This window comes from Acinonyx jubatus, chromosome C1 (assembly GCF_027475565.1).
Source record: "Acinonyx jubatus isolate Ajub_Pintada_27869175 chromosome C1, VMU_Ajub_asm_v1.0, whole genome shotgun sequence".
Classification (NCBI taxonomy): Eukaryota; Metazoa; Chordata; class Mammalia; order Carnivora; family Felidae; genus Acinonyx; species Acinonyx jubatus.
In genome coordinates this window covers 179,255,818-179,281,797 of record NC_069381.1, presented here as the reverse complement: position 1 = coordinate 179,281,797, position 25,980 = coordinate 179,255,818, and the positions used below count along the sequence as shown (strand labels likewise).

Sequence of the window (25,980 nt, the reverse complement as noted above, 5' to 3'; positions counted from 1 at the left end):
GAGTGGAGATAGGAGTGGAAAGGATGTTGAGTAGACACAAACCACATATTCTTCTCTATCTGGCCAGGTTGGCCTCATTCACCTAATACTTTTGTAGTAAGAAGAATTGATTATTTTTAAATGGTGTCAAATGGGGGAAAATGTGGCAAACACTCTGTATATATGCTAGCTTGAAATGGTTTTGTTCAGAAAAATTCTGATCACGTTAATTATATCTTCTTTTCTTTCAGGCTCTTGAGCAGTACTTGGAAAAATGTAACATGCAAATTGATGACATTGTCACTTTGGTCCGTGGCAAATTGTCCAAGCAGAATCGTGTTACTCTGGGAGCTCTTGTGGTGCTGGATGTCCATGCTAGAGATGTCCTCACATCACTTGTTAAAAAACAAGTTAGCGATGACAGTGACTTCGAGTGGTTAAGTCAACTTAGGTACTATTGGCAAGTAAGTGAAATCACTGAATGTTATTACACAGCAATTTCAGCTCATAGCTTTTTAATTTGTGCTTACTTTCTCATATGGGAAATAGTAGAAGATTTTTTGTTGGGGCGCCCGGGTGGCTCAGTCGGTTGAGCCTCTGCCTTCGACGCATGTCATGATCTCTCGGTTCGTAAGTTCGAGCCCTGCGTCGGGCTCTGTGTTGACAGCTCAGAGCCTGGAGCCTGCTTCGGGTTCTGTGTCTCCCTCTTTCTCTGCCCCTCCCCGCTCATGCTCTATGTCTCTCTCAAAAATAAAAAATAAACATTAAAAGAAAAATATTTTTTGTTGATGGCTGACTCTACACAAAGAAGCATTCTCCAGGCTGAAGGTTAAGGGAGGCAAAACTATATATCATCCAAACAAAAAACTATATCTTTATCTATACCCAACTCTATACCCAAATTTATAGTTACATATAAATACAGTATATATATATATACACATATATGGATGCTCACAAATTGAGTAATTATAAAAATCACTCATTTTAAATAAGCCATTATGCTCACAGAATCTGTAAAATGTCCAAACTAGACAGTTTAAAATTATAATTTCAGATTTTTGGCACATCTAAACAATGTAAAAACTCAGACTTTTATTTTGATTTCATCATTAAAGTTTGCTCTTGTTGGTCAGTAGAAGGCTCCAGAAACATCTGGAAGGAAGGCTCTTATCAGGATACCCAGGTGGGGGGTCATGGCAGCACAGCTGAGAATGCAAGAGGAATAGGGACAGTTAGTACAGTGGACAAAGTTAAACCTGTTGAGAGTGGGAAGAAGGAGCTGAGGATGTCTGGAGATACAGACTCAAAAGTTCTTAGCAGATTCACTTTGTGAAAGGCTTGTAGGTATGGAGTGGGAAGAGAAAAGATACAAGAATAAGAACCCAGGAAAACCATAGGAGAAGTAGTGGGTAGGAGCTCAGTGTGGAATCATTTCAAATGCCAGATCCTAGGGTGCCTGGGTGGCTCAGTTGGTTAAGCATCTGACTCTTGATTTTGGCTCAGGTCATGATTTCATGGTCATGGGATGGAGCTCTGTGTGGGGCTCCCTGCTGAGGATAGAGCTTGCTTGAGATTCTCTCTCTCTCCTCATCTCTCTGCTCCTCCTACTTTCTCTTTCTTCAATCAATAAGTGAATAAATGAATGAATGAATGAATGAATGTCAGATCCTTCCCTTACCAGATGTAGGACTTGGGCAAGTTACTTACTCTCTAGAAGCATCAGCTTTCTTACCCATAAAATGATGATAATGAGAATATTCAATAGTGAAGATGAATTGAACAATTGATTATAAATATAGGAGAATCAATTACCAGAGAAATTAAAAAAATCCTATTTATAGTTGCATCAAAAAAGAATAAAATATATAAAAATAAATTCAAACAATGAGGTAAAAGATTTGCATGCTGAAAACTCTAAGACATTGATGAAGGAAAGTGAAGACACAAATGAATGGAAAGGTACTTTGTGGATTGGAAAATTAATATTGTTAAAGTATTCCTAATACCCAAAGCAATCTACAGATTCAATGTAATCCCTATCAAAATTTCAATGGCATTTTTCACAGAAATACACAGTCTTAAAATGTGTATGCAGCCACAAAAGACACAAAGCAGTCTTGAAAAAGAACAAAGCTGGAGGCATCCTGCTCCATGTTTTCAAACTATATTGCAAAGCTGTAGTAATCAGATCAGAATGGTATTGCCATAAAAACAGACATATGAATCAATGGAACAGAATAGAGAGCCCAGAAATACACCCAAACATCTATGACCAAATAATTTATGACAAAAAGCCAAGAATATGCAGTGGAGAAAGGACAGTCTATTCAATAAATAGTGTTGGGAAGACTGAATGACCATATAGGAAATAATGAAGCTGGACCACTGTCTTATACCATACACAATAATTAACTCAAAATGGATTAAAGACATGAATGTAAGACCTGAAATAAAAAATTCATAGAAGAAAACATAGATGGTAAGCCCTTTAAATCAGTCTTGGCAATGATTTTTTTGGCGAGAAAAAGGCAGCAAAAGCAAAAATAAACAAGTGGGGCTACATCAAACTGAAACGTGCTATACAGCAGAGGAAACCATCAACAAAATGTAAAAGCAGCTTACTTAGTGGGAGAAAATACTTGCAAATCATATCTGATAAGGGATTAACATCTAAAATATGTAAAGGACTCCTACAATTAATTCAATAGCAAAAACACAAACTATATAATTTGAAAATGGTCGAAGGATATGAATAGACATTTTCCCAAAGATGTACATATACCTAACAGGTTCATGAGAAGATGGTCGACATCATTAATCATCAGTAAAATGCAAATCAAAACCACAATGAAATATCCTTTCACACCTAACAAAATGGCTATTAACAAAAAAGGCAAAAGAGGGACGTCTGGGTGGCTCAGTCAAGTGTGACTCTTGATTTCTGCTCAGGTTAGTATCTCAAGGTTCAGTTCCTGAGATTGACCCCCACTTTGGACAGTGCAGAACCTGCCTGGGAATCTCTCTCTGCACCTCCCCTACTCATATACACACACTCTCCCTAAATAAATAGACCTTAAAAAAAGACAAAAGATAACAGACAAAAGATAACAATTGCTGGCAAGGGTGTGAAAAAAAAAGGAACTGTTGTGCGCTGTTGGTGGGAATGTAGATTGGTGCAGCCACTATGGAAAACAGTATAGAGGTTCCTCAAAAAATAAAAAATAGAATATGACATGATCCAACAATTTCACTTCTGGGTATTATCTGAAGAAAACGAAAACACTAGAAAAGATACATGCACCCCGTGTTTATTGAAGCATTATTTACAATAACTAAGATATAGAAACAAACCTGAATGTCCATTGACATACCAATAAAGAAGACATGATATATATGTACAGGGGAATATTATTCAGCCAAAAAAAATGATACCTTGCCATTTGTAACAATATGGATTGACCTTGAGGACATTATGCTAAGTGAAATAGGTCAGACAAAGACGTACAATACGGTCTCACTTAAATGTGCAGTCTAAAACTAAACTCATAGATTGGTGAGCAGATTAGTGGTTGCCAGAGGCTGGGGATGGGGAAGTGGGAGAAATGGGTGAAAGGAGTCAAAAAGTGCAAACTTCTAGTTATAAATAAGCCATGGGGTTGTAATACACAGTATTTTACTATAGTTAATAGTACTGTACTACATATTTAAAAATTACTAAATCTTAAAATTCTCCTTATAAGAAAATTGTACTTATGTATGATGATAGATCTTAACTGGACTTACTGTGATTATTTTGCAGTAAACACAAATACTGAGTAATTATGTTTATACTCGAAACTAATATTGTATGTCAACTATACCTTAATTTTAAAAAGCCTTGGCAAGTAAAAAGAAAAGAATATATAGGAAAAATAGGGAACAAATATGTTTTTCATAGATATCTATGGAAAAAATGGAAGGTGGCTTCAGTAACTTATCTAAGAAAATCAGATATTTAGTTCTTTGAATTTAATGATGTCTGAAAAGTGAATTTTACTTTTCTATTTTATTATTTATTTATTTATTTATTCTTAATTTATTTTTTTTAATTTATCCAAGTTAGTTAGCATTTAGTGCAACAAAGATTTCAGGAGTAGATTCCTTAATGCCCCTTACCCATTTAGCTCACCCCTACCCCCACAACCTCTCCAGTAACCCTCTGTTTGTTCTCCATATTTAAGAGTCTCTTACGTTTTGTCCCCCACCCTGTTTTATATTATTTTTGCTTCCCTTCCATTATGTTCATCTGTTTTGTATCTTAAATTCCTCATATGAGTGAAGTCATATGATATTCGTCTTTCTCTGACTAATTTTGCTTAGCATAATACCCTCTAGTTCATCCATGTAGTTACACATGGCAAGATTTCATTCTTTTTGGTTGCCAAGTAATACTCTATTGTGTATACATATACCACATCTTCTTTATCCATTCATCCTTTGATGGACGTTGGGGCTCTTTCCATACTTTGGCTACTGTTGACAGTGCTGCTGTAAACATGGGGTGCATGTGCCCCTTCGAAACAGCATACCTGTATCCCTTGGATAAATACCAGTAGTGTAATTGCTGGGTTGTGGGGTAGTTTTATTTTTAATTTTTTGAGGAAACTCCGTACTGTTTTCCAGAGTGGCTGCACCAGTTTGCATTCTTACCAGCAGTGCAAGAGAGATCCTTTCTCTGCACCCTTGCCAACATCTGTTGTTGCCTGAGTTGTTAATGTTAGCCATTCTGACAGGTGTGAGGTGGTATCTTATTCTGGTTTTGATTTCCCTGATGATGAGTGATGAGTGATGTTGAGCAGTTTTTCATGTGTCGGTTGGCCATCTGGATGTCTTCTTTGAAGACATGTCTGTTCATGTCTTTTGCCCATTTCTTCACTGGATTATTTATTTTTTGGGTGTTGAGTTTGATAAGTTCTTTATAGATTTTGGACACTAACCCTTTATCTGATATGTTGTCTGTAAATAAATATCTTCTCCCATTCCATCGGTTGCCTTTTAGTTTTGCTGATTGTTTCCTTTGCTGTGCAGAGCTTTTTATTTTGATGAGGTCCCAATAGTTCATTTTTGCTTTTGTTTCCCTGGCCTCCAGAGATGTGTTGAATAAGAAGTTGCTGCGGCCAAGATCAAAGAGTTTTTTGCCTGCTTTCTCCTCGAGGGTTTGGATGGCTTCCTGTCTTACATTCAGGTCTTTCATCCATTTTGGAGTTTTTTTGTGTGTGTATGGTGTAAGAAAGTGGTCCAGGATCATTTTTCTGCCTGTGCTGCCCAGTTTTCCCAGCACCACTTGCTGAAGAGACTTGAAAAGCGAATTTTAGGGAGTTTGTTTATAACATGACAATTGTTTTAAAGAGTTGGAAATTTCATATTATTTAAAATTTTGTTATTTAAGTTATCTTCATTTTCTCTGATTTATCCTAGGAAAATCATTTAGAAACAAAGATGATCAATGCTGGCTTACGATATGGATATGAGTATCTGGGTAATTCCCCTAGACTGGTTATTACTCCGCTCACTGATCGATGTTACAGGTAAACTTGCTAACTTAAGGGTCTATTGGGCATAAATTTCACTCACCCCTAGACCACTAAATCTTTAAAAGAATTATCTTTGACTCAGCAAATGTATTTTATGTTATCTTTTCCTAGACTCTTAATACTCCTCTCAACTTGATTTTCAGTTTCTCGTTTTCTGCTGGCTTTTTCCTCTCAGCTCTGGAGCTAAGTATTGCCAGATTTTGCTGCTGTTTTTTTTTACACTATTCGTTTCTTCTTTCCTTGAAACTTTCTCTTTGTTTTGGACCATTTAAGGCAAACTGTTGCTCCCCCAGAAACTCAGAATTTTGTAGATTTCTGTTTTCATGCAGTGTTTCGTACCATGACTCATGGTTTCCCAAATGTTCTCATTCACTTTCAGGCTTTAATAGCCTACATTCTGAAGATCCACAAATCTATACCTCCAGCCAAGGTCTCTCCTGTAAACTTGTGCTACATACATGCCTGGTTGGGTATCTCCATTAGATAGCTCATAGGTATTTATGTTTATACTTTTTCTATCAGGTTTCTGAATAATAAAAAGGCTTTAACAACTTTAATCCAAGCTCCCATCTCCTGTATTCCAAATTATTGTCAAAAACGAAAAGTGTTATTTTTTTTCAGATGTTAACAGTTCATATAGGTATAATATCAAAGTTAGCATCTTCCATCCAATTAAAAAATCTTTTTAATGTTTGTTTATTTTTGAGAAAGAGAGACAGAGTGCAAGCAGGGGAGGTGCAGAGAGAGAGAAGGAGACACAGGATCTAAAGCAGGATCCAGGCTCTGAGCTGTCAGCACAGAGTGTGACCGTGGGGCTCGAACTCATGAACCATGAGATAATGACCTGAGCCAAAGTTGGACGTTCAAGCAACTGAGCCACCCAGGTGCCCCTCTTTCATCCAATTTAAAACTCCCCTTCTCTCCCAGCTTGAGCTTGACTCAGACACAAAGCCTGCATTTGGAGAGGCAAATGTGTTCATTCTTTTGTCAGTTTTATCCCTGTCCTTAGCATCTGTCCCTCAATAGCTCACCTGTGGCTCCTCCAATGTTGACGGTTAATGGAGGAGGGGAGAAGGAAAGGGAGGGGTGGGTTTACATGTGACAAGTGTCTTGTGTGACAACTATCTCTTGGCTATTTAGTGCCCTCAGTGGGGATGCAAGCCTAGATACGCCAGATCTCCCATGGGATATTTATGTGGGTTTTCTGGACCTTCCCCCATCCCCTAGTTACCTGTGTAAAATGCCTTCTCTGGCTGGCTGCTGGTGACTTTTGCTTCAGCCTCTGTCTGAGGTCAACCACGCACTGACATTCACCTTGGGATCTTTTCTGATTCTAAGTGGGTCTTCTGCACAGAGTCCCATTCAATGTGACTCAAATCTACCTCCCTTCCAGTGGGATCTGGATCTGGTCAGATGATAAACATACATTTATTTTGCCAGTTATATGAGTACATCTCTCTCACTGTTACAGTTTTCCCTGATTCTGCCATCAGAAACAGCTACAGGCATTCTCTTGGTGCTAAATATTTTAAGTTGTGATTGAATTCCCAGTTCCTGTATTTTACAAATTCCGGGGGTCAGTGTGTCAAGCTTTTTGAATAGTTCTCTAAAGCTCCTCAGGTAGCTTGGGAGAGGGGTAGGTGCTGCTCTTCTTCTCTGCGGAGGAATGGGAAATAGACAACATAATGGCAGCTCTTTCCAAAGAAATCTTACTCTTGACCCGTCATTTACAAGCTTCCTAGCCAATCTCTACATGCCCTGGTGCTAGGTGACCAATTTTACTTTCTGTAAGATAAGATGGCATACATTGCTCTCAGCTTGGGTTTTTAATAAACATTCCAAGACAGAAAGAGCTCTATTTGTATATTGTTATACTTTTTTATTCTTTACAGCTAATGTTTATATATGTTTATCAAAAATTTTATCATTGTCTTTACTCCCTATTGCTTCTTCCTTTGCCTTCTTTCTCGTTTAATTTTTCTTCTTACTAGGCAACATCTTTTAGTAATTATTTCAGCGAGGTTCTGCAAATAATAAGCTCTATCAATCTTTGTCTAAAAAAAATCTGGTCTTCACTCAATTATTAGATGACAGGTTAGCTAGGTATAGAACCATGAGTGAATCATAATTTCCCCTCAGCTCTCCAAAGTTATTATTCTGCTGGCATTCATTGCTACTACTTAGGAGTGTGTTACTGTAATTATGATTCCTTTGTAGGTAAATTCTTTCTATTGTAGTTTTTAAGATTTTGTTGATGTTCACTGTAATGTTACTAGATATGGGTAAGTTTCCATTTATCCCACTTGAGACTTTTCATATCTTTCTTCAATTCTGGCAAATTCTCAGCCATTGCTTTTTAAATTTTGACTGCTCTGCAGTCTCTTTCTTCTTCTATGGTCTCTCAACTTTTTTTATATTCTATCTCAGAATCTTCCTGGGTGATTTCCTCATATACCTTCTAGTGCATAATTCTGTTTTTTCCATGGTTACTCTATTTAATCTGTTAACTTTTTAAAAAGTTCAGTCATTAGAGGTGCCTGGGTGGCTAAGTCCTTTAAGCGTCTGACTTGGACTTAGGTCATGATCTCACAGTTTGTGAGTTCAGGAACCATGCTGGCTGGGTTCTGTGCTGACAGCTCAGAGCCTGGAGCCTGCTTCACATTCTGTGTCTGCCTCTCTGTCTCTGCTCCTCCCCTGTTCATGCTCGTGCTTTCTCTCTCTCCCTCTCTCTCTCTCTCAAATATAAACATCTAAAAAAAAGTTCAATGACTATATTTTTTATTGCTAGAGTTCACTTTGCCTCTTTTATGAAATTGGCTTTTTTCCCCTCACAATTTTCTTATGTCTATTGCTTTTTATTAAAATCTAATTGAATAAACCACCAGGATGCCAAAGAGTACCATGTACACAGTAATCCTCCCACACCTTTGTCCATCTGCCACTGCAAGTCTGACTCTTAACTCAGATCCCTCTCTCTCTAGTTTTAATCGTGAGTTCCTTTTTTAGTAAGGGTCATTTCCCCATGCAGTCTTACATTTCCTCAGCTGTGGAGGTGTCCATGGGGAGCAGCTTCACATTTACCTCTGAAAAGGGCTCTAGGGTTTGCTTTGGTCCAGAACAAAATTTCAATGTTAATTTCTTAGTTTGGGTTCACATGCCCATGAATAATGGATATTGGGACCATACCCCTATGAATGATGTAGGCTTTTGATTGGGTGCTACATGAAGTATAAGCTTCCTAACTCCTCTGTAGTTGATTCTTTGTCTTTTTTGAATAGGCTGCTAAAATAACTTTACTTCCTCTTTAGAGAGAAGTCAGTTTTTCAAAGCTTCTAAGTTTATATAGGTAAATCTATTTCAGCTCTTCACCTCGCTCAGTTCGAAGAATTTTTCTATTCCGTGTGGTAGTAAATACACTTGTGTTTGTATGCAGATCCCAAAACAATATGCACCTCTATAGCTTAAGCACCTAATTACTGACAGCATTGCATTTCCTCTTCTTTGGTGATTTCCTTTCCGTTCTTTCAAAAATGGCTACGAATTTCCAAAGTTAGTATCTTTTTCTATGTAGCATTTCCAAATTCTTGTAATTAGGGGCATTGGATGGTTTACGGCCTCAGCTGAATTCTCCATATTGACCAGAGTCAGCATTGAATTTCAAAAGTGTGTTTGTTCTGACTTTGTCGTATATAATCAGCTATTCACAAATTAAATATGATAACAGATAAAGTAATGCACAAAGATTTTCCGAGATTCATGGGAAGGAAGAAATTATTTAAGAGGAAGGAGAAAATTTGGCTGTCAGTTTAAACTTTTCCTCTGTTCATAATAGATATTTAAGAATAACGTTATTCTACAAAGATTGCTTATTGCTTCTATTTCAGGACCTTGTTTGGAGCTCTTCACCTGCACCTTGGAGGAGCACCTGAAGGGCCAGCTGGCACAGGAAAGACCGAAACTACCAAAGATTTAGCAAAAGCAGTGGCCAAACAGTGTGTCGTTTTCAACTGCTCTGATGGGTTGGATTATCTAGCTTTAGGGAAATTCTTTAAGGTTTGAATTGACTCATTTCTTTACAAAACGATGACTTCTCAGAGAGGAAGTTCATTTATAATGAAAGATAATTTAATGCAAGTATAAGACTTATTTGTATTTTAAGTAAAATTAAAACACTATCTTTATTCTCAAGAGGAGTAGGGTTATTTCAAAAGCTTACCTGAGAAGGAACTGTCCCTCAGCCCCCAGCCCCTGCTGTGATGGGTCAATATTACTAATAGGAATGAGTGGTGTCCCTTCAGTATACTGGGGCAGCTAAAAATGTGAGAACAAATACATTACGTAAAGACTGTGGGGAATCTCTTCTTTAACCTATAGCTCTTATTATTAACAAGTCATGATTTAGTAATTTACTTTCATAGATACACTCTAGTTAATCTTTTTTTGTGAAGTTAAAATCCACTTTTTATTCTTATTCTGAGTCAGATTCTCACTCCTAGGAGTCTGTAAGATTACAAAAGGGGGAAGTTAAAAATATAACATCCTTGTCTAAAAACCCATGACATCTGGGGCGCCTGGGTGGCTCAGTCAGTTAAGCATCCGACTTTGGATCAGGTCATGATCTCAAGGTTTGTGAGTTTGAGCGCCACATCCAGCTCTGTGTTGACAGCTCAGAGCCTGGAGCCTGCTTCAGATTCTGTGTCTCTGTCTCTCTGCCCCTCCCCTGCTCATTCTCTCTCTCTCTCTTTCTCTCTCTCTCTCTCTCTCAAAAATAAATAAGCATTAAAAAAAATTAAACCTATGAATATCTGGTCTTTTTAGCATTTTATTGCTACAGCCTATTAGTCCTTAAAATGTTAGTTGGTACAGTTGACCACAGAATTATCCATTTGGGATTATGGGTTCTGTTTGTTTATGTGTATGTTTCTGTGAAGATTCTGTAATTCTTACTTTTAAATATTCTGTAATTATTTTCCAAAATTTTTTTCAGAAAAGTTAACATTAAAAATGCACATCCACAAACTCACAAAAAAAGAATATACAAATCCTACCCTGTACAATAAACTGTTCTGGCTGAAATACGACCTGGTCATTTTATAACAGATACGGAATATAAAAAGTGTCTGCCTTTGTGATGCTGAAACAATTAGAAGAAGATTTTAAAAGTCATAATAAGTATCAAAAAAACATTCAAATGTCCCCTTATCACATTAATCATACTCTGTAATGACACGCAATCTTACTGTAATGATTATTTATGAAAGAGATAGTAAATCTTAAAGAGTCTGTGTGTAGTGTAGTTTGAACAGCTATTATATTCCTAAATGTTTAAAGAAAAGTCTGGTATGTACTACTCAGTTTTTGAATGTATATAATGATATTCTTCATTCTTTGCTATAGATTCATATACTTTTGATATTAAAGTTGCTTATTGATAAGTTTGTGTTGGTTACATACTTTGTGTTAGGAACATGCTGAATAATGGGGGTACAGAATGAGACAGACATGGGTCTTACTATAAAGAACCTCACAATCCTTATAATTAATTGAATATGTAACTTCAAAAGCATTTTTTGTTCTCTGTGATTTCTAATCCTTTTATGATATGCAGAGATCAAAGTCATAGTCTTCTCTAATGAAAATGTACTAATCTTCGAAATTCATGGAGTTCACGTTTAATCCAGTGGGATTCAGTAGTGGAACTGTGTATAAACCCAAGGTCAGGCACTATTAGCTGTGTGGCCTTTTATTAATTACTTAATATGTTGTATGATATAGTCTTAGTTTCTTTACATAAAAGACATGCATCATGCCTGGCATCTACCAGGTACTTAATGAAACACATATACATACACATACAATCTACAGGAAATGCATTCAATAAATGTCAAATTGATTTTTTTTAAGTAAATTTGAATTTGGACTGAGCTACTCAAGCTTGGTTTTCCAGTTTTCTTTAATGACCAAAGGACACATATTTGTGAGGTAGTTTTGAGTTAGAAGTGCAAACTGGGGCCTGAGACTGTTAGTTGACCGTTAAGGTCCTTAGACCACAAAGTAGTCTCATTAGCAAAGAAGTCATCTTATTTAGAGAATTATTGCAATCTAGAAAATGAGAAAATAAAATCTAGAAAATAAAAAATTGTATGTAGAAAAAGCAAGCAAAATCAACTTGTATTAAAAAAAAGTAAGAAAGGCTTTGAGATTTCAGGTATACATCTAAATGCCAAAAGATATACAGAAAATAAAAAGCTATAGATCAATTGGACAATTTTCCAACTGATCAAACTCCTTATTCATGGAGAATAATGAATTCCTAATAAAAAATAATATGCTGTCTTTAAAGATAAAGGTGAATAAGGAATTTCCTTCCTAGGATATTAAATCCTTGAAAACATCAGGTGAAAACGCAACATTTCAATGCAACATTCAATCAGATATAATTGAAAAATTTCATTACTCTTTTCTCCCAGGGACTGTTATCTTGTGGCGCCTGGGCTTGCTTTGATGAGTTTAACAGAATTGATTTGGAAGTACTGTCTGTGGTTGCTCAACAAATTCTTACTATCCAAAGAGGTAATGGACTAGTTTGTCTCTGCATTATGTGAAAACAGAAATATGAGAGGCAGTGCATGGCACAAATCGTATTTATATGTGGAATTGCTAATGCATTTCATTCTTGATGACCCACAGGTATTAATGCAGGTACTGATATACTGGTGTTTGAAGGAACCGAGTTAAAACTCGACCCCACGTGTGCTGTCTTTATAACAATGAACCCTGGATATGCAGGGCGATCAGAACTGCCAGATAATCTGAAGGTACAGAAGGGGCAATTATATCATCTATTTCCTCTCTGTAGTTTATAAAGTTAATATGTAAAAAAGAAAGAACATGTCATCTTTGAATTTTATGCAAAACATTTGCTTTTGGATGTTATAGAACACTCTTTTAGAAAATAATTTGTAAAGCTTTGAGTGCCCATAGAAGATAAATATGCAAACCCAGTGCAGTTTCCAAATTTGTGTTTAAAAAATAATGATAATTGGGGCTCCTGGCTGTGGCTCAGTCAGTAGAGCATTCAACTCTTGATCTCAGGGTTGTGAGTTCAAGCCCCACGTTGGGCATGGAGCCTACTAAAAAAAATAATGATAATTACAGAAAATTAGATAATATAGGAAATACTGAAAAAGATACCCATCCTATTCTTTACTATATTGTATCTCACTATTTTAAATGCCTTTTAAAATGCTCATTTTAAATGGTGGAATCAGGCAATTGTGTATGCTCAGTTTTTTTTCCAGGTTAACATTATAGCATGAGCATTTTCCTGTCTGTATAAATGTAATTCAAAACAGCAAATAAATGTACTGCATTGTGCCTTACTGTTATTTAGGTTGCTTTTAGTTTTCCTTTGTTATAAATAATAATGCAATGACAATTTTTACTTAAGGCTTTTCTCTATTTTAAAATATTTCCTTAAGTATGGCCATAGGACCAAGTGCTGTGTTGCTGAATTGCCTTCCAACAGAGGCTGAAATAATTCACAGCTCCCATCAACTCTCAGTTCTCATTTATACCCAACACTATTTTTTTTCTTGGTAAAATGAGCAAAACACTTTGCTAATTCAATCTAGAATCTTCACTTAAAAAACAAAAAGTTGATTGTGAGAGAAATACGGCATTTCCCCATATCTTAGGCATTTTATATCCTTTTCTGATAAACTGCATATGTGGCTAGTGCATAAAGAACAATGTTGAAGAATAATGCAATGGTAATTGTGGATCTAAAACCGAGTCCCCTGGAGCTTGCTCCTACATTCCTTCCACTATTCACATATTTAGATGGACTTCTTAGACAAGGTGAGGAATTTTTCTCTTCCACCAAAAAGACTTGATTCAACCAATTGCTACCCAGTATTTGGTATTTGTATTCCATGCACTTTTATATGTTAGATGTTTTAGTACTCTGCCTTAGTGAAGGATGGTATGATTAAAAAATAAAAACTGGTAAATCTTCTTTTATCTAAGAAGCATTTTGCAACTTTTCATTGTGGTTTACATTTGGAAAGCTCTTTTTGTAGCAGTGCTTTTATTTGCTGTTTTTCCTAAGTAGGATCAACGTGATTGCATAGTATTTGTAAAGGCAGAAATGTGTGAATAGCTCATCATAAAAAGCTGGGACTGTTATTAGCTGAGTGTGTCAATGCCCTTGTAACCTGTAATGCAGGTTGTCTCATGGTTTCGTGTGCCGTGCGTGTTGAAACGGTGTCAAAATTATCCACCTGTGGTTCTGTGGGTGATGTATTATCTTCCTTCTACTTTAGACCAAAAGTTGCTCCTAAATTCTGGTAGGTTTGTTGTTCTTCCCACTGTGCAGTCTCCTTAGAAGTGCTACAGGACGTCTGTTTGCAAGTATACATGGAAACACCTAACAATTTTGAAGAAAATGCCTTAGTCTGAAAAGAAAGAAATCTGTCTTCCTTGAAACAAAAACAAAAGGCTTACTGAGGCCCAGAGGCCTGGAGAATGTCTTCAAAGTCATCCTTGAAGCTTTCCTCTTCTTCACCCAGTGGTTCAGCTGGTCCCCAATAATGGGAATCCTATTTTACAAAAGCCTTATAGTTCTTGCTGCTCCCGCTTAGTCTCATAACCACACCTTGTTTCTGTCCCTCTTCAGTCTCCTCTTGTGTGTCTTAGTGCAGCAACCCACTTGTCACCAATCTCTTCCTCACTAAAATTCACTCTAACGAATTCCCCGTTAAAAGTCTACCAGTGTCATCAGAAGAAATCTGATCCTATAACTTCCAGAGTTAAGCTACTGGGCTTTTTGTTTTTGTTTTGCCTGCAGAAAAACAGTTCAAAGTTCTTGGCCTGATCTACAAGAACCTTGGAATTAGGACCCAGCTTCCCCTGGGCTGCCATCTCCCTACGCCTATGTGCATCATGCAGAAAGAGTCCCCATTTGACATCCTGTTCCCCTAGATAAGATCTGCATAGTAGCTCGATTCCTTAAGCACATTTCTACGTTAGAGAAGCTATAGTTAATATTAAAACTATTCTAATCCACTCAACATGACATTTCAGAATAGTCGAATGCTAGAAGCCATGGTAACACAGGCATATTCCAGATCTTCTAATATCACAAAGCCAATAACCTGATACATAGCTTTCCAGAAAGATAATGGTCGTGTTGACTATATGTATCAGAATTCATTCAAGCCTGGGTATGATACTTGGAACTATACTCTTACACTCAAGAAAGTATGTCATTGGGTAAGCCAGAATCTAACTTAAAAATTTTTAAGAGCACTAAATTGCCTTTAAACTTATTGCTGTTACTAACAAATTATTTCTGACACATTTCAAATCAAACCATATCATATCAGTATTTCTCACACACTGTTTGAGAACCATTGAATTAGAATATCCACCCCCATAAGAGTTTAGTCCTAAAAATATTTTGAGCAGGATGCTTTCCTCTGTGATATATAAAAAGCAAAGTTAAGTCTTTGGTGAAGGATTCCTATTGGATGGAACATCATGATAACCCCTCAAAACTTCTTTACCACACTCTGTTTTTTGTTCTCTTGGCTACTGATCTGTCTGTTGCATAGTGTTCCACGGCCATATTGCTAGTAGGGCTGAAAGAATGTGAATAGGAATTTGTGAAATACCTGAGGTTGTCAGAGGGAAGCCTACAACACACAGACCTGAATGTTCACCTTAAACTATACTATTTATAGTATATACTATTGTGGAAAGACCACACCACCCTAACCTAGCCATGGACCCACTGACTGATTTGTTCATTGATTCATTGATTCATTCATTCTTTTACTTGAGAAAAAAAAAAAGCGGTTGAGAAACTACCCTTTTTTTTTTTTTTTGAGAAACTACCCTTTTAAAGAGGTACTATCTATGGCACGTGGGTGTCTTAGTTGGTTAAGTGTCCGACTTCGGCTCAGGTCATGATCTCCCAGTTTGTGGGTTCAAGCCCTGCATCGGGCTCTGTGCTGATGGCTCAGAGCCTGGAGCCTACTTCAGATTCTGTGTCTCCCTCTCTATGTCCCTCCCCCACTGTCTCTCTCTCAAAAAGAAATAAACATTAAAAAAATTTGAAGAGGTACTATGTATATAGTAATTCTCTTGCATTCTTTGTTTCTTAAATATGTAGTGCTTTAGAGCACTTGTTTAAGCTTCTCTGTTCCAAGTTATTTGCCCAAGCTATGTATTTTTAACATTTTATTCTTTCTTTAATGGTAACCTTACTGATAAAATAGGTGTACTAAGGTCTCTAGCTAGTAATTAACACATTGGAAGGATCTTGTTTGATGCAAATCTTTCATTCTCAACCTGGAATAGTCTATAGGATCACTTAAGCGAGATGTCTAATTTTCTATCTGCCTGTGTTTCGGGTAATTCAATGAATTCCTGGAAGATACTTACCAACTATCTGAATAAAAATTGCCATTTTTCTAGGGGCACCTGGCTGGCTCAATCAGTACAGCATGCAACTCTCAGTCTCAGGGTTGTGAGTTCAAGACCCACAATGGGCATGGAGCCTACTTAAAAAAAATTGCCACTTTTCTAGAATATTATTTTTTTCTCTTTAGTACACAAAGTTTCCTGTCTAAATGTACGAGCAATTGAAGTAGGACTTGACACGTAATAACATTCTAAAGTTAAATTTTCTTTTATTTTTTTATTTCTTTTTAATCTTTATTTTTGAGGGAGAGAGAGACAGAGCATGAGTAGGGTAGGGGCAGAGAGGGAGGGAGACTCAGAATCCAAAGCAGGCTCCAGGCTCTGAGCTGTCAGCCCAGAGCCTGACGCGGGGCTCGAACCCACGAGCTATGAGATCATGACCTAAGCCAAGGCCAGATGCTTAACCGACTGAGCCACCCAGGTGCTCTGTGAAGTTAAATTTTCTTATTTATTCTTCTAAAATCTGTTGAGTTTTCTCTTTAGTTAGCATCATGTAACATTTATCTATCCCACAACAGTTAAAATATCATGAGAAAAAATATTGTGGAGCACCTGGGTGGCTCAGTTGGTTAAGAGTACGATTCTTGCTGTTGGTTCAGGTCAGGATCTCACAGTTGTGAGATCAAGCCCCACATCAGCGTGGAGGCTGCTTGGGATTCTCTCTCTCTCTCTCTCTCTCTCTCTCTCTCTTTATCTCTTTATCTCTCAAAAATCAATCAATAAAAATATCTTTACAATTTGGAAAACTGATTTATTTCTAGTATTAATTATCTGAGACTTCTAGTTTTCATTTCTTTATGCTTGATGAAAGACTGACATGCTTACTATAGACACAAAAAAGTTAAAAATATCTCAAAATACCTTATTTATCTAACATAGCCTTGTTATTAGGAGTAATCTGATTAGCCCACTGCATATAATTAATTAGATTCCTAGAGAACCTCACTTACAGCCCAGGTCTCCCCAAACCAGGCACTTTTTCACCAGCCCAGAAGAAAAGCCCAGCTTTTGGACATCCCAGCAGAATTGGATACTTTTTCCCTATAATCTGTCACTTGCCAAGAAGAATCGATCTAAGTACCATAAGAATTTATAAGTGTTCTTAAATCATGATTTAAGGAAAAATACTTATACAGAAGTTAATGATATGTATTATATAACAATGACAAGAAACCCATTTTTATTTTATTTTTTAAAAGTGTTTATTGATTTATTTTGAGAGAGGCAGAGAGAGAGAATGTGAGCAGTGGTGGGGCAGACAGAGAGGGAGAGAGAGAATCCCAAGCCAGCTCCGCACTATCAGCACAGAGCCCTACCTGAGGCTTGATCATACCAGCCCGTGAGATTATGACCTGATTTGAAATCAGGAGTTAGATGCTTAGCCAACTGAGCCACCCAGGGACCACTAGAAACCCATTTTTAAAATTAAGTGTTCTTATCTATATGATCTGGACACTGTAATTTAATATTATTGAGGAAGAGCTATCAAGTCATAAGGAAATGCCCAGTAGGTTATCTTTATGATGGTCTTCTTTAAAAAACACCTATTCTGCACTCCTACAGGCTCTCTTTCGGACGGTAGCAATGATGGTGCCTGATTATGCCATGATTGCTGAAATAGTCCTGTACTCCTGTGGGTTCGTCACAGCTCGTCCACTGTCAGTGAAAATCGTGGCCACCTACCGCTTGTGTTCAGAGCAGTTGTCCTCACAACATCACTATGACTATGGCATGAGAGCTGTGAAGTCCGTGCTTACCGCCGCTGGGAATCTAAAGGTAGAGGAGTCAAGTTATTTCTTACTCATAAATGTTGTTGGTAAATTTCAGGGCCATCTGTCTTTACAGAGTTCCAATACTGGCTGGTTTCACCAACTGAAAAAAATTCAGTTGTACTAAAAAATAGTTGATCGTCTGCACATGTGAAAAAGGACATTTTTAGGATTTGTAAAAACTTAAATGTAATTCTTAGTGATTTGATTTGAGTTCAGTTCCATAATTAAAAAAAAATTAATGTTTATTTATTTTTGAGAGAGAGGGAGAGACAGAGTGCCAGCTGGGGATGGGCAGAGAGAGAGGGAGACACAGAAGCCAAAGCAGGATCCAGGTTCTGAACTGTCAGCACAGAGCCCAACGTGGGGCTCGAACCCACGAACTGTGAGATCATGACCTGAGCTGAAGTCGGACCCTTCACCAACTGAGCCACCCAGGTGCCCTCCATAATTTTGAATGTATGAAGTTAAGTACTACCAAGGAATAAAATTCCTTGTTGCTGAGAAATATTTTGAAGGCTTTCAGTCTATATGAACATATATAGCCTTAAAAGAAATAATGTGTAATTAATAAATATATACAAATGTGGCTGAACATTATCAATTAATGTAATTCCATAATTACAATCTATTGTAGACCAGCAGTTATAGATTTGCAACATAACATTTGAATTTTAAAATGGTATGAATCATAACTATATAGATGGAGAAATACAAATATTTTAAGGCTTGTGTAACCTTTCATTGAAAGTATTTTGTGGAGCCATGAACTATTAATGTGCATTATTTCTTTATGAAACAAAGCAAGGTAGGCTATACTTAATAGCAAAATGCAAAATGTGACCTTGGAGTTTATAAAATGTTCATGTTCATGTTTTGTAGAAGATAAAGATTTTAAAATATATTCTACATGATTAAGAACAATGGCATGCATTTTTATCTTCTGTAATAATGTTACTGAGAATTCTGATATATGGTGGTGATATTCTATTTCACAGTAGCCTAGCATAACTTCAAGTCATTGTCTTTTTGCAATAAGCAAATGCAACTAGAAGCAACAATTTATATTAACCTGGCATGTCAGAATTATTCTGTGGTCGGATAATGGAAAAGATAATGCATTGTCCTAGTGTATGTTATCACTGACATCTTGACTGTGGAATTGAGCTATTAAGTTATGCTGCAAATGAATCCTGCAAATGAATCCTATCATTCTTTGTCAAAAGCTAATTTAGAGTGGTTGAAAGTGTTGGCTTGAATATTTTGAAGTTTGTTTTTATTATGTCAAGAAACAATTTAAACATTTGCTTTAAAATAATAGCTTCTCAAATCACAAAATAGACTTTTGACAGTTCACAATTTATGTGTGGTTACATTGATCTGAAGACAAAGTCCATATGCGCAGAATTAGCTGTGGCACTGGGTGCTCTGAGCTTGACAGCTGGGCATCACTGACTTTGTAAGGTTACAAAGCCAGTTCAGTTGGGGCGTGGAATTTATTAGGCATAAAGGTTCTAGAGGAAAGGAAGAGTGTTCTGGAAAATTAAATGCATGATGGTAGGAGAAACTTTGGAGTGAGATGTTGAAGAAAGTGTTGGAAGTTGGGAGAAATAATTCTCAGTTTCCATGTTTGTGAACGATGCTAACCTTATTACGGGCATGAGCAACAGGTTTGGAGTTCAGCCAGGCTTTTAATAAACTTTGGGTCTATCACAGGTGTTTTGGAATTTTTTCAGACTCTAAAATTAACAATCCAATTAAATGAAAATAAATGAGAACAATTTTACATGGATTTAAATTGTCTTTAGGGTCTGTGTGTATGTGTGTGTGAAAATGTAGAGGTTACATTTAGAAGATGGAGAGTTCACCTTGAGTATATTTTCTTTTAGCTGAAATATCCAAATGAAAATGAAGAAATTTTGCTGCTTAGATCTATTATTGATGTAAATCTGCCAAAATTTTTGTCCCACGATTTACCACTCTTTGAGGTAAGAACATTTATTATTTTGCTATATCATAATTTTTAAAATGATGTATTTATCAAGTGTCCAACTTTGCAATTCCCTAGGAGAAACGTCTATAGATAATAATGACACGGCACAGAAAAACATAGATCATCCCATGTTGTACTTGAAGTGTGTTTAACTAGCTCTGTTACTTTATATGACTTTCAACAAGTTGGGATTTTTAAATAGTACTTTTTAACTGCATAATGTAATAAACCCACAAAAGTTGCAAAGTATGTTTGCTTATAAATTACATTAGAATGTAGGCTCCATGAAGGAGAATAATTGGTCTAACACACCACTGAATCCTTTGCACAGAAAAGGTACATGGTCAATGTTTGTTAAATTAATAATTGATGGGGCGCCTGGGTGGCGCAGTCGGTTAAGCGTCCGACTTCAGCCAGGTCACGATCTCGCGGTCCGGGAGTTCGAGCCCCGCGTCAGGCTCTGGGCTGATGGCTCAGAGCCTGGAGCCTGTTTCCGATTCTGTGTCTCCCTCTCTCTCTGCCCCTCCCCCGTTCATGCTCTGTCTCTCTCTCTCTGTCCCAAAAAGAAATAAACGTTGAAAAAAAAAATTTTTTTTAATAAAAAAATAAAAAAATTAATAATTGAAGATGGGCGCCTGGGTGGCTCTGTCGGTTAAGTGTCTGACTTTTGGTTTCGGCTCAGGTCATGATCTCACAGTTTGATGAGTTCGAGGCCCCCCCGTCGGGCTCTGTGCTGACAGTGTCGAGCCCATTTGGTATTCTCTCTGCCTCCCCCTCTCTCTTTGCTCCTTCTCTGCTTGCTGTGTCTCTGTCTTTTCCAAAATAAACAAAAAAACTTTAAAAAATTAATAATTGAAGACATTTTTAAAGAAGATTACTTTCTTTAAAAGAGTATAATGGCTTTTATGAAATTGATTTTTCAGGATAATTTAAAGAAAGAACTAAGTTTAAGAAGCTTGTTATATTTTTAAGATTAGACTATTACTAATTGAGAAGAAGTATTAGAATAATGGTTAAGGTTTTCACGTTTCATTTGATGTCATTCTTTTCCTTTTCCCTGTCTCAGATAGAAGGAATCAGGGGCCCGTCTCCCAACAGATGTTAGATGGTGCACTAATTTGCGCTGCCTTGAAGTTCAAGCAGTTAGCTTCCGGTGTGTAAAGACGGCAGGGGTATGACAGGGAGGGGGGAGAAGGCCACTGTCTCTGTAGTGTGGCCCAGTGTCTTCAGCTTTCCCTAGTAACCATATATCACCAAGTTGAAAGGATCTTTTCATAGCACTTAGAGCTGGCAGTGCAAATAAATAAGGAATAGGTTCAAATTTTCTTCCTCATGTTTTCCCTCAGTGTCTTTGGCACTAGTATACTGAATAAATTTCCCAAGAGTAAAAACTACATATTTTTATAATTGTTTTAATGTTTATTTTTGAAAGACAGGGCGCATGCATGCACATGCGCGAGAGGGGGAGGGGCAGAGCGAGAAGGGGAGGGAGGATCTGAAGAAGTGGGCTCTGCACTGACAGCATGGAGCCCTATGTGGGGCTTGAAATCACAAACCGTGAGATTATGACCTGGCCCAAAGTCGGACACTTAACCAACGGACCACCCAGGCGCCTTGAAACACTGCATTTTATAACGTGGAAATCTGCCTCACCAGATGTATTCTCAAGCAGTTGTGTATTCACTCCGTGAACATTATTGAGCAATATCTCAAAAATGGAGCATAACTGTCACTTTTTTCCCTAATGTTTATTTATTTTTGAGACAGACACAGAGCATGAGCGGGGGAGGGGCAGAGAGAGAGGGAGACAGAGAATCCGAAGCAGGCTCCGGGCTCTGAGCTGTCGGCACAGAGCCCCATGCAGGGTTCGAACTCGTCAACTGCGAGATCATGACCTGAGCCAAAGTCGGACAGTCAACTGACTGAGCCACCCAGGCGTCCTGCATAACTGTCACTTTAAATTGGGACAGTGACAATTCCTTGTTGCGAGACTATCCTATGCACTGTAGGACGTTTGGCATCCTTGCCCCCCACCCTCACCCCAGTTTTTAGAGACCTTTTTTGTTGTGACGACCAGCACAACTCCACATATTTCCAACTCACATCCTGAAAGGAGAGTGAGGACAACTGGTCTTGGTTGAAAACCACTGGATACCAAATATGTTCTGGGGTTTCAAGGTCAACCATAAGCAATTTGAACAATCTGAGAAGATATGTTTATTTATTTATCAAACACTGTAGACTTACTGTGGATCAGACACAAGGGCTTTGCTAATAGTAACTTAATGCTCACAATGACCCAGTAGGTAGGGCAGGTGCTGTCATTATCCCTGTTTTACAGATCATTTAACTGAGGCAAAGATAATTAACTTTTATTTATGGCTAGTACATGAGCGAGCGGGAATTTCAACCATGCAGTCAGGCTGTGGAGTGCTCTTGACCACTGTGCTACGATGCTTTTTTCTCCCCTTTATCCCAAGGAAACATATTGCTTTGATAAACTAAGATCAGTTTCTCTATAACAGTGTTTGAAGGATTAAATACAGGGGCAATTAAGTTCATAGTTCATAAATTCTAAAGGGTAGTTCAAACATGAAGCACTTCTGAATTTTCACTTTTACTTTCACAGTAAAGAAAATAGTTCTTTTTCTCACATAGGTTGCTATAATACTTACAACTTTAGCAGTTTATAAAGGTATGTTTCTTAGATCTTGCAATCAACTTTATATATTCCTATATTCCTATATACTAAATATGGAATCATAATTCTTTCCAATCATACAGTATATGATTGTATCAGGTTCCCAAAGCTGCCATAACAAAGTACCCCAAACTGTTAAGACAACACAAATGTATTCTCTCAAATTTCTAGAGGATAGAAATCTGAAATCAAACCTCTAGAAAAGACTCCTTTGCCTCTTCTTAGCTTCTGGTGGCTATTGGCAACCCTCGATGTTCCTTGGAGTGGGTTGGCATTGCTCCAATCTCAGCTTCCACCTTTACATGGCCTCCCCTGGGTGTATTTGTATTTGAATCTCTGTCCCCTTTCTGCTACAAAGATACCAGTTATTGGATTTAGGGCCCAGTATAACCTCATCTTAATTTACCTAATTATATCTGCAAAGATCCCATTTCCAAATGAGGTTACATTTTATGGTTTTTGCATGGGCATGAATTTTTGAGAGAGACTAAGATGGTTAAAATACCACCACAATGATTAAAATACCTTTGAACTAAGTTTTGTATGTGATATTGAGGTATGGATTAAAGGCATCCTATCTTTATCTTTTCTCCATCAAATTGTCTTTGTTCAGAATGAGATGTTCAAATGTATGTGGGTCTCTTTGTGGACTCCCTGTTCTGTTCCACTGATATGTTTGTCTATCATTATAGTAATATGACCCTGCATAATCAGTCTTGAAATCAGATAATATTCATCTAACATTTTAACTTAAAAGTATTGTAAAACTGTAAAATTTCTAAAAGAAAACAGGAGAAATATTTTGTGACTCTGGGGAAGGCAAAAATTTCTTAAACACAGTACCAAAAGCACAGTGCATAAAACAATAAATTGATAACATATACTCATCAAAATTTTGAGTTTGCTTTTTGAAAGACACTGATAAAAGAATGAAAGACAAGTTGCAGTCTAGGAAAAAATATTTGCCAATTAGATATATGATGAAGGAATTGTATGCAGAATATTTAAAGAACGGTTAAAACTTGCCATTAAGAAGATAAACCTATTAGGGGTGCTTGGGTGGCTCAGTTGGTTAAGTGTCTGACTTTGGTTCAGGTCATGATCTCACAGCGTGTAGGTTTGAGCCCCACATCGGGCTCTGTGCTGACAGCACAGAGCCTGGAGCCTGGAGCCTGCTTCACATTCTGTGTCTCCCTCTCTCTCTGCTTTCTCTCTGCTTTTCTGCTTTCCCATGCTGTCTCTGTCTTTCAAAAATGATTAGATGTTTAAAAAAAAAAAGGGAAAGAAACCAATTAAAAATAGACAGAAGATTTGAACAGGTACGTCACTAAAGAACATCCACATAAAGGAAATAAGCACATACAAAAAATGATAGTCATCAGGAAGTGCAAACTGAAGCCACAGTAAGATACTGCGACACATCTATGAGTGGGGCTAAAATTAAAAAGACTGGCCATACCAGGGTGCCTTGGATGACTCTGAGGGTTAAGCATCTGACTCTTGGTTACAGCTCAGGTCGTGATCTCACAGTTGGTGAGCCCCGCATGGTGCTCTGAGCTGCCTGCCAGGGCAAAGCCCGCTTAGGATTCAGTCTCCTCTCTCTCTGCCCCTCCCCCACTCTCATGCACACGCTTCCTCGGGCTCTCTCTCTCTCTGAAAAATAAATACATAAAACACTAAAAAAAGTTGAAAAGACAGACTACTAAAAGTATTTGGGTAAATTTAAATAATACAACCACCTTGGAAATATTTTCTTAAAATATTAAAATCATAACCACATTACCCAAGTATTCCACTACTCAGTATTCACCCAAGAGAAGTGAAGGCATTTGTCCATACAAAGACTTGCATATAAGTGTTCATAGAAGTTCTGTTTTATTTTTTTTTATTTTTTTTTTCAAACGTTTATTTATTTTTGGGACAGAGAGAGAAGAGCATGAACGGGGGAGGGGCAGAGAGAGAGTGAGACACAGAATCGGAAACAGGCTCCAGGCTCTGAGCCATCAGCCCAGAGCCCGACGCGGGGCTCGAACTCACGGACCGCTAGATCGTGACCTGGCTGAAGTCGGACGCTTAACTGACTGCGCCACCCAGGCACCCCAGAAGTTCTGTTTTTAATAGCCCCAAACTGGAAACAATGAAAGTGTCCATCAACAGGGATATGGATTTAGAAACCATTATACTTCAATGCAATGTAATACTTATATGCAGTGAGCTATTAACAGATGCTGTCACATGCACAAATCTCCAAATCTTTATGCTGAATAAAAATCAGAAAAAACAGCATCCGTAATGTGTAACTTCATCTGTATTAAATTCTAGGCAATACAAATAAAAAAAAAAAAAGGTAACAGAAAGGAAATTAGTGGTAACTTGGTGCCGGAGGTGGGAGGTGGCAAGGAGAGAAGGTAAAGAGGATTACAAAAGGTCACAAGGTGACTTTGGGGAGTGATAGATAGGCTGATTGTCTTGATTGAGTTGATGGTTCCACCTATCGAATTGTAACACTTTAAACATTGTTCATTGTATGTTAGTCTTGATACCTCTAAAAAGCTGTTAAAATACTGTTGCACTATTTAATGGCTCTATTTCCATCAGTATTAAATATGAGGATGGGAGGAATTTCATCATGTGTACCTATATGCGTGTGGACAGAGATAGGGTATTGAATGTATAATATAAATCCCCAAATCATTTGTCATCAGGGAATCACCTCAGATTTGTTTCCTGGTGTGAAATTACCAAAACCAGATTACAACGATTTGCTAACAGCTATCAAAGATAACTGTGAGTCCATGAATTTGCAAATGACCAGATTCTTTTCTGAGAAGATACTTCAAATATATGAGATGATGATTGTGCGTCATGGTTTCATGATTGTGGGAGAACCATTTGGAGGGAAAACCAGTGCATATCGCATCTTAGCAGGAGCACTAAATGACATCTGTGAAAAGGTAGGTTTGTTATTAATGCGTTAATTTATTTATGATCAGCTTTGGGGAAGATAGAATGTATGGTCATTTAAAATGATATCTTAGTGGAGGGGCTCCGGGGTGGCCCAGTCAGTTGGGTATCCAACTCTTGATTTCTCCTCAGGTCATGATCTCACGGTTTGTGGGATTGAGCCCCACATCGCCTCTGCACTGGCAGCAGGGAGCCTGCTTGGAATTCTCTCTCTCTTCTCCTCTCCTGCTTGTGTGCTCTCTCTCTCAAAATAAATAAACATTAAAAAAAAAAAGATACTTTAATGTAGCAACTTAAAATCGTGGAAAAAATGAGTCAAAGGGAAAATACTACTAGAAAAGTAATATGAAGCTATTAAGTTTAGCATATAAAGAATATACCATATATTTGCCTGTCAACCTTTTATTTCTTTTCAAATTTTTTTTTATTTATGAAGGTAACACGTTGGTTGTAAAAAAAAAAAAAGTCTGAAAATCCTAAAAGTTTTCTTTTTATACTTAAAAAAAAATTTTA

The 25,980-nt window shown here is 37.4% G+C and overlaps 1 protein-coding gene across 2 annotated transcripts in view; it reads left to right on the top strand.

Annotated features, from left to right (window-relative positions):
* DNAH7 (dynein axonemal heavy chain 7) overlaps positions 1-25,980 on the top strand; it is a 260,013-nt gene that overhangs the window by 89,270 nt on the left and 144,763 nt on the right. For both annotated transcript variants that reach the window (XM_027054285.2, XM_015077964.3), the window contains 8 exons: positions 231-443; positions 5,440-5,549; positions 9,440-9,608; positions 12,026-12,128; positions 12,246-12,373; positions 17,604-17,816; positions 19,699-19,797; positions 25,209-25,457. In XM_027054285.2, coding sequence (XP_026910086.2) covers positions 231-443; positions 5,440-5,549; positions 9,440-9,608; positions 12,026-12,128; positions 12,246-12,373; positions 17,604-17,816; positions 19,699-19,797; positions 25,209-25,457 — 1,284 coding nt within the window. The remainder of the gene's footprint in view (positions 1-230; positions 444-5,439; positions 5,550-9,439; positions 9,609-12,025; positions 12,129-12,245; positions 12,374-17,603; positions 17,817-19,698; positions 19,798-25,208; positions 25,458-25,980) is intronic.